This window comes from Ruditapes philippinarum, unplaced genomic scaffold (genome assembly GCF_026571515.1).
Source record: "Ruditapes philippinarum isolate M1 unplaced genomic scaffold, ASM2657151v2 ctg1081_1_1_1_1, whole genome shotgun sequence".
In the NCBI taxonomy this organism is placed as follows: domain Eukaryota; kingdom Metazoa; phylum Mollusca; class Bivalvia; order Venerida; family Veneridae; genus Ruditapes; species Ruditapes philippinarum.
Window position 1 is genome coordinate 95,481 of NW_026858454.1, and position 14,256 is coordinate 109,736.

The following is a 14,256-nucleotide window of genomic DNA, read 5'->3' on the forward strand; positions in this document are numbered from 1 at the left end:
GGCATTAATGTAAGGTCTTGTAGATCATTGATTACTACAAGACGGACACGCACACGGCCACATCCATGCTCACACACAAACACAGGTCAATCGCTACATTCTAACGATACGCAGATGCTGCGATGATCAATTAAATATTTAAGTTGTTATATAATGTTATATAATAATTTCTCCAATTTGTATTTTATTTCAGAGTATTAGTAATATACATGTATTATTGTTTTCGATCTGTATGACCAATGCGTTCCTACTTTCATTAAAAGAGTTTGGAATAAAGATCATTGTTGCTAACATTTATGATATTATAACACTTAAACATATGAATTGATGTTTGAATGTACCTCTTTTGTTTCTTTGACTACATCGATAGCTGCATATATCAGAGGGGTAAATTGCGTTGGTCCCCCAAGCGTTATTGTAGGTGTGACCTCATTGTAAGCAGCTAATATATGACTAGCAGTTCCTAATTGCTCCTGGTCAAGAAATGTATAAGACACTGTTAATCAGGTGAATGACATACTTCTGGTCAGCATGCCTTCCGATTTATGCTGTTTTTTATGGAAATTATGAAAATGCAGTTAAAAGTATAATGTTGTGAAAATGAACAAAGAAAGTAATTTACACATTGTAAACGGCACTTACAATCAATGTATATTACCAGAAACAGGTAAATTATTTGCAAAAATAGGCCTTACTGCGTTAGTCACGCAGTAGAAATATGGTCATAAATACTGCATAATCAGTCATTTAATTCACATAAATATACTACTCAACTTTTGCTAAGCACCATAAGCTAATTTTTATATTATCACAAGTATAAAACAGATCTCTTTCCAAATTTTGAAACCTCTGATTCAGCAATGTTTTAAAATAGTCCCCTGACATGAATTCGTGTTGACTTATTCGTTACAACTCGTCTATGCAGCATGGAAAGCATGCCCCCCATATTTTAATGTTTTGGAGGGGTGTTCAACCACATATCTTTTGTTAAACGGTGACATTAAAGGCTTATTGTCATTCAGTGGCTTACATTTCTTACATTTGTCACATCGATATAGCGAATGCTAACATAAGAGAGAAGCAGAGTTATGGAGGGCTGTAGGGATGGTGCAGCAGGGCACCATTTTCCACCAAGTTGGTGCAGCGCTTGGTGTACACTACACCGTAATCACCAAAGCCTGAGAGAGATATCGGCTACATGGTACACCCGCCAGGATGTGTTCTGGAGGTCGGCAAAGGGTTACAACACCACCTCAGGATCGGTATTTTGTCGTTTTCAACAGCGACTTATTTTCGAAATGACCTTCCTAATGCTGCGGGCGTCCGTGTTTCTACGCAGACGTTACGTAGAAGGCTGCATGACGGTAATTTGCGGTCGAGAAGACCTTGCATACGTATCCCCTTGACGCGTCAGCATAGTCAGGCCCGTTTGGGATGGGTCATGGAGCAAACACGTTGGACAACGCAAAACTGGAGACACGTTCTGTTCACTGACGAGTCCAGGTTGTCTAGACTTCAAAGATAGTTGTGCTAGAGTCTGGAGAAGACGAGGTGAACGGTTTCAGGCTGCAAATATTGCTGGGCATGACCGCTACTGAGGTTGGTCAGTTATGGTATAAGGGAGACCATTGACGACATCTTAGACAATCAGGTTAGGTTGTATGCTGGAGCAGTCGGCGATCAGTTCATTCTCATGGACGATAATGCTCGTCCCCATAGTGCCTGGGTGGTCCAGAACTACCTAGAGAGGGAGTCTATTGAGCGCATGGACTGACCAGCTCGCTCATCTGACTTAAATCTAATAGAACACATGTGGAATAAGCTGCAGGTTAAAATTTCAGCTCCTCTGCTGCATCCAGGATCTTGGAGCCATGTTGGGCAGCCATACCCGTTAGAACGATCAAAAACGAAATAGGGAGTATAAGAAGGCGCTGCCAAGCTGTTATTGATAGTCAAGGGTAATACACACGGTATTTAGTCTACAATTGTAAACAGATAATCTAATTTAACAAATTTGGAAAACACGTTGCATGTTCTGAAATCTTCAAAGAGGGGGGGTCAGCCTCTTCTCTAGCGCAAAATCAGTGTAAAACTCATTCATAGGGTTACTCTCGTCCTTCGGCTGAATTTATAAAACAGTGAATCAACATTTAAATTTTAAAACCTTTCGCACGACGTTGATAAAATTATTCCAAACAATATTCACACTCAAACATAAGTATAGTGCTTAGCAAAAGTTGAGTAGTATGAAAATCTTGAAATATTTTAGCTCATTACTCAGAAAGGAATATTTGAAATTTGAGCAACCATAAATTCATATTAGTGTGTTATCTATTCTAACAAATAAAGAAAAACTGAATCCCTAAAGAAAGCCCAACACGGCAAAATTGTAAAATGTTGCAGGCTCGGTTTGATTGAGCCTGTTCTTGGTCGGTACTGGAAAGTGCAAGTTACCGTCTACGCCCTAGCACCGGCTTTAGCAGAATTCAACATTTTAACACAAAAATAGTGAAATTTTGAATTTAGAAACATCCGCAGATGTGTTCATATGGCGGTATTCATGGAAACTTCAATGTGACACAGTAATGTCACTCTATGAAAAGCGGCGTATGGTACACAAGTAAAAGAACGCGTGTGCCCTAAACGAATAAACAATGGGCGGAACTAAATAAAATTGAAAGTCTTATAAAACCTTTAATGAATTGTTGGTTTAGTTTGAACTGATTTTTACAAAAATACATTGATTCATATTAATAACACTCTATAAATAAATCTTAAATATATATATTTTCTTACCCCTGGTTTAAGTTCAAATATAGACTTGTCTTTACATTTGCTGTCTCCGAATCCAAACACAGGAATATTTTCTCCTCGATTGAACGGTTCAAGAGTTTCACCAAAAATGCAGATAACCTAGGAATAATTATTTAAATAATATAAAATGTGTATATTTCAACTGTATGAAATCTTTAAACTGTTTTTGCCAGCTCGATTGAATAATATTTCAACTGGTTTAGTTTAAACAATAGTTTACTTATAAACGTTTCATTTACATGATCAATTACCTGCAAGTTATACTTGTAATTTGTACGGCCTGAGAATACTAATTATGACCCATAAGTGCTTTTATTGTTATTTCTGAAAAGTTTATTATTATTCGTGTTTTTTATTGTTCCTTAAAAATGATAATTAGCTTCTTACATGAACCACCTTTTCTTTTTAACAATCAGTAGATTTTCCATTTCTGGAGAAGGAATTAATTATTCGTTTCAGAGGCATGGTGTGCCTTTCAGAAACTCTATTCGTTGTCGTATATGAATAGTAACAAAATACGCATTATATAAACTAAAATCATTGTCACTATGGCTTGTTTTTTATTAACTTGAATAGCAATTCAAGACTACAGTTCAGTTATTAGAAAAATCACTTTGTGTGTGTTTTATGCATGGAGAAAATTGCACATGCAGAAAGAATTAAGTGTTATTTAAAAGAATTAGGCTACCTAGAAAAAGTTTTAATAAAAAAAAAATTATCACAATATAATCATACCTTTCTGACAAAAACAATGTAAGCAATATTCATTTTGCGCTTTCTTATGTAATTAATAATAAATAAGAGATACTTATTATACCGTTTGGTATGGGTTAAGGCCGGTCTCTTTCATCGCATGCAAACATTTACCTCCGAACGTCTTTTCCCCCGTTCTATTGCTGCTAACAGTGTAATCAATCCTTGAAAGAATGAATATCGGTATGATATTGTTTACGGCATTTCATCATATGCTCACAACCAGACAAGTACTGACTAATACCGAAGACATAAACTTTAAAGAAATGGAAGTATTACTCTTAAGACCATGTCACATACGAAAATTACGATTGTGCGTATAGTTATACAATAAAGAAGTCGTTTGAGGCATTCAAGAATGTCTCCGGTGGGCCATTTTGTATATTTTTATCTCTATTTTTATTTTACTACTATGTTACTCGGATCTTACAACATATACTCAACATCACTAATTCAGCGTTATCACTTGGCATATTTCTATGTGACCAGTGTTAAAATTTGTCAGAATTGAAATATTTTATTCAAACACATAAACAACAAAGATTTTATGCAAAATATTTTAAATCTTTAGATCTTTACGTAAAACAGAACAACATTTTACAAACTTCTGCAAAAAGCAACAATAGTCCGTTAAATTTGTACATACATCTGAAACATTCGTCATTTTCAAAATGTTCTTGTTTGTTGAAAAAATGAATTTTTAGTTACAATGTTAAGATACTTTTAATATTTAAAATTATGCTAAATTACATGTAGAAATATTAATTGAAACATGAATAAAACTGAAATTAAACACCATTACCGCGATTTAAATGATGACATACTGTTTTCAAAATGACCGACATATGGTCTACGTCTGGCTAATTTAAACTAATTTTGACTAAATATATTGTTGTTTCCTTGTGTTATACAGCAGGAAATACCTATATGTTACAGCTTATGACAATGTTTGTACCATAAGTTTTATGTGTTGTTTTCTTTCTTGCTTCAAAGCGTTAAGTACCGTGAATCGAACTAAGAGGAGCACAGAATACATTGTTTTAATAATATATAAACAGAAACATGAATATCCTGTAGTATGCGATTCAATTTTTGAGAGAAAAAAATATCAAAGATACAGACCAAATATCATATGACATGATTCTAGGCCCTGTTTCCTTATTGCTTCGGTCACTTCCTCCAAGTTTTTGTACTCATCATATATAACATCAGGGTGGGTATCAACATCAGTGTCATACAGTGAATTAACAGTATCGGCTGTCATATATCCACTACTAGGACTATTACTCATGGCAGTATTTTACCTCAAAGAGCAATAAATACTTTAACTAAAACTAAGCATTATATATCTGTACTTTTCTTCATTAATTTGTCCGATCAGACTTTTTTGTAAAAGTGGTATAAATATTTCAACTAATACTTAACATTAAACACCTGTAACTATAATTAAATTATGTACAATCATTTTTTCCCACCGTTAATTAGATTAAAATAGATGTTCACTTTTTTGTAAGAAGCTTAAAGGAGAAGCAAAACGTTTTGAACCAATACAGGTGATTGTTTAGATATATTATTTATCTCAATATATTTTACTTACAAAGTGGTTTTAGTATTTATAAATTGTAAACTTTACCTATGTGTATTCCTTTATCGATTTCAACTTTTGTTATAAACGATTTCCTTTCCTCAAGGAACAAACTATTTTCTCTTTTGGACGATATAACAAAAAACTCGTATCAACTTACTACTTTAGCTTACTAGATATAAAACGTTTTATTGATAAAGAATAAGATCGTGTCAAAAACATAAATCAAGTATTGATTTATCCAAATGTTTGCTACATGACTTAACAGCTAAATTAGCTTTGCTTAATAAATTTTGAATTTGGGAATATCATAATCTCAAACAACAAAAATACAATATTCAAAGTTTAAAGGGACAAACAAAAATATTCAAATAAAGGACATGACGTAACAACAGCTTAAGAATTCGTGCTAAATAATGCAGGCTTGGGATAATGTCAATTTAAAATAGACTTTAGTCTTTTAGGAACACTAGTGGTCGCTGTTTATATATGATAATAATATAGGCAATACAATTATAACAACATTTTGAGAGTGCACGTGTGTAGAGGAAAATATTTGTGAATATTTTCTCTTAAAAGCGACCCCCTTATGTTTTTGACATGACGGAACTAGCAATATGTTTCCAAGATTTGTGTTTCATTTGATGTTGGTCTGGACCAGTAACTTGTTTTGCAAATACATCACAAATCCAACTTTTTTCAAATGTGCATGCTCTGCACTGTATAATATTTAAAATATAAATTCAACAAATTGTCCATTTGAAGACATAATGTAAGTAAAAGGGGACACATTTACATCTAAATGCAATGCAATTTTATAAAAAAAAACTTTCATTGTAAAAATTGCTTATGGCTCTTTCTTTATGTTTAAATAAGAACGAACTCTTTTCATTGAAAAAGAAGCATTATAACTAACATATAGATTATCTATCTTATTTCAAAATCATTTAACAGGTTAATATCGATTTAAATCGTACGGAATTTTTATTTTTGTTCACAAATATTTCTGTTTATAATACTGTTTATATGATCAATGTCTGGACATATATTCGTCATATCTTCTCCTTCTAAACAAGTCTTATTTTTATTACATATGTTATAAGGTTTTATTATCGCATTATCATTGATTAAAAACACTTCTGCATGAGTTATAAGCACTCGAGTTATAAGCATCTTGCAGTCTTTGTTGCTTGCTTACTTACTTCCTTATGTTTACTTAAATTTTTTAATTTATGACTTATTTGATATTCAGCGTATGTGTTTTTACATTAAATATTCATATCTTCAAGTGTTGTGAAGCTATCTTATTAGATATATTTAAAGTCATTGTACATAAAACATTTATTTAAAAAATGGAAAATGAGGGGGGAATATCTTAATGTAACAAAAAGACTAAAGTGAAAAATTGTGTATGTCCTTGATCGAATATATGAATAGCAAAACAGCTTAAGCAGTTATCTTCTAAACCAACCATTTTAAATATAATTATCAGCAAACAAAACTACAGCATGTGTCATGCCAGATCTAAGGGGGGGAGGGCGTCAGAGAAGTGGCACTTTCTTTTCGATCTCATGAACAAAGTCAATATAATCGAGCGATTTTCAATTAATATTTGGACTTTTTGTTTTCGTTTATCTCGAGTAATCTCCCCTTTCAAGAAATTTTATATTTGCAACTAGGTATTAGCTGTATAATGTTTTCCCGTACGTACATTTTTCTGTTCCCTCAGGATCAATGATTCCAAAACTTTTAAGTGTTCAATAATGTATACAGCTTAATTCGGTGATCAGTGTCGTGAGAGATGTTGCACTTTCTTTCAATTATCTACAATAAACATTTGTATATTTTTGTCACGATTCGGGATGATTGATCCTTATACATTAAGTGTCCAGAACTGAATATCGCTTCGGCTGTTGCTCTGGCGTGAAACATGTTGCACTATTAATAATCTACCAGTAATAAATAGAATATGAAAACAAAAGGCAAAGCACGGACGGGTACGTATTATAAATATGAAATCATAGAAACCGACAAGGATATTTAAGAAGACAATTAATCGAAAGACTATACAATAGGATAAGGCTTCAGGGGAAGTACCAGGGGGCAAAAAACGAGGGGAAATGGATGCTACTTACCGAAGACGACAAAAACAAGAAGAGGCTCAAAACGACATACAACAACAAAAACGACTTTTGATTTTCGATGATTTTTTCTATCCCCGTCGATGGATTTCCCCTTTCCAAATTTTCTGTACTCACAGCAGCAGCTTAAACTCATTGTTTTGCATATTTGTCCTTCGGGATCATCAATTTTTATACATTTAGTGTTGAGGATGGTAAACCTAGGGCGTGAAAGATGTTGCATTTTCCGTTTTTCCGATGCACATACTCAATAACACAGTCTGCAATACTTTGTGGGGTCTTCATTGCATTTTTGGTACCTCCCCTTTCTGTTTTATTTACGAAAAGTAATTTAGATTGATGATATCAGCAACACTCAGGGAAGAAAACAACACAAAGTTTCGAAAGTATGTTTGTATTATTCTAAATTTGAGCATATAAATCATCACAGACTCAAATATATGTTTTTCAGTAAATGAAAAAAAGAAATGTGTCGACATAAAATATATTGACATACTTATGAATATTTTTACATTATTCTGTATTGTGTAAGATAATATCAACAAATACAAGACAAGACAGGAGAATATGAGAATATATAGGAAACATTGCATAATTAACCCTTGTGTAAACTAATTATGATAACCAAGTATTATGTCACCACGTAGTTACTAAATTAAAATAGTTATGGTAAAATGTATATAGAAACTACATTGGGACACTTTTCAAATTTGTTTTAGTCTTGACATTCTATCAAAGAAAAGAGTTTCCAATCTTCTTTCAAATCTGATATTATAAACTTGAAAATTGGATACATCACGGAATGGGAATACAAGTCTGAGTCCGTCTAGACAATTTGTGTAGCACTTTATACTACGCTGAAATCAATACAACTCAAACTCTTCTTTAAAGTTTTATTTATCAGTTTATAACATAACTTCTGTTACTTTTTACAGTCTAAAGCAAACTGAACAAGACAAGAGAACATTTATTTTATAACCGATATACGACACGTAAAAATCATAAAATAAATAAACCCGCTGGTGTCAAACTCGGCGCTTTCAGCAATTTAGTGCCTAACCGGCCGATCAAAATAAAATAAACATTAACATATTCACGTTCTTCGGTTGTTTTAAGTTTCCTTTTTTCATGCGTGAATTCTTTTTCTTTTTTCGAAATGAATTTAAATTTTGCGTTTCATAGTACATTTTGATTTCCGTAACATGAAATAAAGAGTTTCTTTATTTGATACAATGAGTAAGAAAGGAACAATCTGATTTATGTCTTAAAGAATAGAAATTCATGTTTCGCAGTAAATATATATAATTATACTAAACTGAGTGTGATACAATCATAGGCGCCCCTTTTCGAAAACATCTTTAAAACTTGTCCAGTGTAAATCCCTGTTATTTTTATCAAATGTCCAATGCATTCTATTTCTGATTATTTTTATCAAATGTCAAATGCATTCTTTTTCTGATGATGACAAGCACCAAGCACAATATAACTATAGGAACACTTTTTAAGATGCTTATGAAAACATGTCATGATATGCAAATATATAATAGAATTAATGTCCCATGCAATATTGATTGCAAAGTGAATGAGTCGCGTGTGAAAATGTTACTATGTAGATATGCTTACGAACAAGGCCTTTCTGTTTTAAGTATCTATATTGTTCTGGTATTTCCATCAATGCATGAAGTGCGAAAGCAGCTTCGGGATTTTCCGCGTCTTTCGTCACCTCGTGAAAGTTAACAAATTGAAAATTATCAAACTGACGGTCCGTGAGTCCGTCATCAAAAGTCTTCATTGATCCCCATGGTCCATCACCGACCCCAACAACAATTGTAGATAACGGATAATGTGATGCTTCTATTAAGGCTTCTTTGGTCGGATTTTCTGATGAAACTTGACCGTCGGCAACAATAACAAGGATGTGATACTAGAATAGACAACATAAGATACCGGGTTTTTGGGGTTTTTTTTATTTCATTTAAAAAACATAGTCATACATTCGAATAAATCTTAAGTGAACATCACGGACCAAAACTGTTCACTAATTTAATGTATTAACGATGAGTACCGGAGTTGGATTTTCGGCTGTATCCGAAAAGCCCCAGGTTTTGGGCTCGTCAAATATTACCTGTACACAGATACACCATTACACTTGAATTGAAATACTACTATAGTTTGGAGTAGTAAAAGCTATTAAATCAAATATACGAGTATGTTAAAAATAAGAAAATGGTCATTATAATTTTATTTTTATAGCTTTGTTATAAACTGGTTTTTAAATTACCTCATTTGTCTCCTTCACTATCTCAATGGCTTTGAGTATCAACGGTACAAAGTTTGTTGGCCCACCTAGCTTAATTGTAGGTGTGACCTCAGTATAGGCATCTAGTACATCACTGAAACCTTCACAAATTGCCTAGTACATAACCATATAGAATATATTAGTAACTGTATAGTTTCTGAATGTAACATTTATCACAAATATGAATAAATACATGAGGAAAGAAATTATACTATATAAATGTTGTGTTTCGTCTAAATATGACGGAGTTAATCTGTTTATTCTGTTAATTAACTGTTGTATGGCTTAAAAAGGTTGCCGATATCTACGAATATGTAAATATATAAGTCATTTGTACTACATGCATATACATTTCTGTGACATTCATCTAAGATGGATCTTGTATACATATAAATGTTAAATGTTTTGAATAAATGTCACATTATTAGTTATATCTATAGGTATGATTCTATTACCTCTGGTCTGAGCTCAAAAATAGATATGTCTTTTCATTTGAAATCACCAAACCCGAATACAGGGGTAATCTTGTCTTCATCAAACGGTTCTAATGTCTCTCCTAATATACAAATAACCTGAAACATGTTTAAATTATCGTATAACACAATAGTTTATAATACTTTAATTTTATTTTAGCTTTTCTAAATGTACAACTACAAAACTGTACGGATAACAGACAATCAGCTGAATTCTATGTTGATGACATTTGTTGTTGTTTTTTTAAGAGAAGAAGCTTTGCATTTTATTTTCAAAAAGATCTGAAATTATTGACTTTCAATATTTCAATAGTTCAGGCAATAAATTTCAAGAATATATTTTAATGAATGTTCAAATCACATGGAAAATTGCAATAAAATCAGTTCCAAAATGGTTGATCATTCAAGTAAACTATTGTTTGTAAGGCTGACTCTATAAGCTTGTCAGATTGACTAACTTAATATCAACAATAGTGCTTCTGAAATTCTAAACATTTCCCAAAACTTTGATTTTTAAATTTACTGATAATTTACAGGTTTTATCTACTTACTCTTTGGTATGGATTAAGTAAAGTGTCTGATATTGAATGTAAATTTTTTCCCTCGAAGGTCTTCTGACCTTGGCTTTTATTACTCATCGTTTAGTCAATATCTGCAATAAATCTGCATGCTTCGTTACCTGAAAACTAAACTAATATAGCTAGATTTTATCAACCTGATATAGATACATGTATCAATATCAATTTTATCTGCGATTATAATTAAATTCTAATGAATTTAATTTCTAAAGAAAAACAGACATATCAGTTAAATTCAGTGTGTTGAGTATACAGCAGTGCACAACGAAACATTCATGTATTTCAAGACGTTACAAAATCCGTTAGTTGTGAATAAAGCAACCTTACAGGCATCTAGATAACAGTGAAGACTTCATTGAATTGTGTCTGTTTATTGACGACAGTAGTAAATGCATGCAACCTTCCAAACCCTCTTTCACCAATTTAAGCATCCTCGATATCTCAGGCTATGTACCATATACCAGTATCGGTAAATACCCTGGGTAAACTGAATGAAGATATTTCGTACTTAATTATTCATAAATATAGCGTAATTCTGGCCGTTTGATTGGTTTTTTCATCAATTCATGAAGCGCATTTGCCCAATGAAATACATATCATGCTAGGCAGTCTGTTCAATATCATCGCATCCTATGCGTTACCATGGGTTCCGACGATGCGTTTTAAAGGGCTCAACATCTGATTGTCATAATGATATATTGTGTGGCTTTTATTCAAGATTTCAACATTAAATATTTCATTATAGTCTGTGTAATGTATTTCTATACATAATTTTATATGCGTATATTTATTAATTGTATCCTATATTATCAAATACATGTAGCTTTATTCAATGAAGTCTGTCAAAATTAACTCAATATTTTAAATGTGAATGTTTATTATTACATTCTATATTTTCAAGTACATGTAGCTTTATATCAATTATCTGACAAAACTCTCACAATATAAGCATATGATAGAAAACTGATATCAGCATGTTTAGTTTCGAGAATTATGTATCTCCCATTTATCTACAAAGCCATTGATATGAAATGTACAATAACATGTTTATGATAACATACTATCTTTATATTTTGATAGTATATTACCAAAACACGTTTTATACATGTTTTTCTAAAACAATTAACTTACATATTTCGTTTGATGTTTGGTCACATAAACACCATAAAGGTCAAATTGAGACCGTAAAGCTGTTCTGAGGTGTTGTGCCTTTGTACATTTGCCATATATATTAGGCACTAGCGGACATCCAAGTACGAACCACTGATTTTCCGTTCGCAAGCTGTACGGTTTCTTACATCTAAGAATTTAAAGTCCCTGGCATGTTGAAAGCACATTTATGTATGGAAAGTGAATGAAAGGCTCTGACGTTTACTATACGACACATTGCTTTAGTTTTGATTCTATTTAAAAAGATTAAACGAAAGATTAAACAACAAACAATAAATAAAGTTAACGAACATACCGAATATTAAGTTGCAGGTTTCAAGGCCTTGCTTTCTTATTGCTTCTCTTACTTCCTCTAGTGTATTAAACTCATCCAATATTAAATCATTGTGATTATCAACAGGATCATGGGATTTGGAATCATGCACAGTATTTATTGATCGTCTACCATCCACTGACATGCAACTTGACTCATATATTACACTATGTATTGACTCCGCCATGGTATTTGCTAGAAACTTTAACAAATATCGCCGAAATCCGCCGGATTAAACAAAAGGGTATCCGTCCCGCCGTCTGGCCTCCCGATATAACTGTCCGCCATTAAAACTACTGCCCCATTGCACTTCAGTTTTATAACTCCACTATCATTTTTGTCCGATATACCGCCGTAAGATAAACTACCGTAAACTCGATTTTACCACTCCGCCGAATCGCCTGACGTATTAAAGTACTGTGGAAATTCTTTCTATACTGTTCTGTTCTGTTCTGTTCTAATATGAACACTCTAGGGAATTTTACACAGTCAAAACTTTTCTAATATTAGTGACATTTTTTCCCAAAGAAGTTTTTCATTTCGGCCGAAAATGTTATTAAAATAGTTATATGTAACGCGTCAGATCTTAATAACTTAACATTAATAAATCAACACAATATCAATCATTTCAAACTTCATATGTATTTATTTCAAGAGAATACAATAATTCTCTGACTATATATAGAAAGTAAATATCGCCTAATTTATTAGTATGCTATAATTCCTGATTGCCTGAAAAATGAAAGTAAGCAATAACAAAACTTTATCTTTGTTTAAATGTTTTTACAATTACCGCTCATAGGATGACAGACGCATTTTAAGTAATTAGAATGATCTATATCCTAGGTAAATCCGACGACTCGAACTAATTTGAATTGAACATGAATCCGACAATAGCCTCATTATTATACTTAAGAATTATACTTAATTGAACTAAAATAAATTACTTTTAATTTGTTATGAATTTTAGATATTAACTAATATAAATAATAGATAATTATCTGTTTATCTAAAACAGTTTGTGTTTGTTAACTTAAATATCAGATAATTATCTGTATAACTAGATAACTTTTTACTTAAGGTAGTACACCCCTAATGCACTATCTCCACTTTGAAGAGTATTCAAATAGGCTAGAATCACTGTAAAGTGTATTGAAACTGAGGGGCGTGGGTTCGAGCCCCAGTTGGGGCAACTTTTTGTTTTATTTCTTTTTTTTCTTTTTAACATTTTTTATTAATCTCTCAGATCCCTAATGGAAGAAAAAAGTGTTTTATTTCAATTATATTTTTTTTTATAGGTATCTATGTACTAAATAATGCCAAATTTAATAGCAAATACGATACCAGATATTTTCAAAGTTTAATAAAATAAAAACTACACGGTAAAAGTATTTTATATTTTGTAAGACCAACCAATATACATTAAAGATAATTTAAGCAAACTTTGAAAACAGCCCCTCATTTTACAAAAGGCTTTTTACACATGGAAATGGTCAAATAAGTGTTAAAAGTGGGTGGGTAGGGTAACATTTTTATACATATTAAAAACATTTCGTTTAAAAACAATCATTTTGCTTGTTTAATTTGTTACCTAAATGGCATTATTTGTTTCTGAACAATAGGCATTAGGAAAACATTTTTCATAATGATGATATTATAGATAATTTTGAGTTTCCTCATTTCTGAAAAAGCCCTTCTAGTTCAGAAATATGTCCATAACTCATAAACCACACGGTAAATTTTGTTTAAATTTTACATACAGATGACATTTAAGGCATATTACTGTCCTATGTTGTCAATTTATCAGTTCCTTATAGTGCCCATTAGGGGTGTACTACCTTAATATACCATGAGGAATGTTTCTGTAATATCCCTTGCGTTTCCTATCTATTATATGTTATAATAAGTGAAAAATTATCTAGATACAATTTCAGTTAACAGATAATGCAGAATGTTTCAGACATCTTATCTATTATTGAAATGCAGTCTCTAATTATTCTCCCGAAGACTTTAAGTATTTACTTTCAAGTGAAAACCTTGATGATCGATGTTGCTCGTAAAACTTTTGCCAAGAATTTTAAAAATTCTAATAGGGCCATAATTCTGTCAGAATGTATGCTTGAGTTATGT

General features: G+C 32.0%; 1 protein-coding gene and 1 pseudogene across 1 annotated transcript; both read right to left on the reverse strand.

The window, feature by feature from the left end:
• Window positions 1–296: 296 nt before the first annotated feature.
• LOC132753219 (uncharacterized) lies at window positions 297–5,291 on the reverse strand. The gene is made up of 5 exons (XM_060743665.1): window positions 5,201–5,291; window positions 4,689–4,871; window positions 3,632–3,731; window positions 2,797–2,913; window positions 297–473 (listed from the first exon to the last, which is right to left on the reverse strand). Exons 2-5 carry the CDS (start codon window positions 4,856–4,858, stop codon window positions 312–314), a joined length of 549 nt encoding a protein of 182 aa, XP_060599648.1. The 5' UTR covers window positions 4,859–4,871; window positions 5,201–5,291; the 3' UTR covers window positions 297–311.
• Window positions 5,292–7,989: 2,698 nt separating this feature from the next.
• LOC132753223 (uncharacterized) lies at window positions 7,990–12,313 on the reverse strand (annotated as a pseudogene).
• Window positions 12,314–14,256: the final 1,943 nt, after the last annotated feature.

Bases quoted from the DNA above. Each gene is read 5' to 3' on its own strand.
- LOC132753219 (XM_060743665.1), bottom strand. From the start codon at position 4,858: ATGAGTAATAGTCCTAGTAGTGGATATATGACAGCCGATACTGTTAAT. The intron at 3,732-4,688 runs TCTGTATCTTTG...CATTCTTTCAAG, and splicing joins TCATGTCATATGATATTTGG to GATTGATTACACTGTTAGCA. The intron at 474-2,796 runs GTAAGAAAATAT...TTTCTTGACCAG, and splicing joins TATTTGAACTTAAACCAGGG to GAGCAATTAGGAACTGCTAG.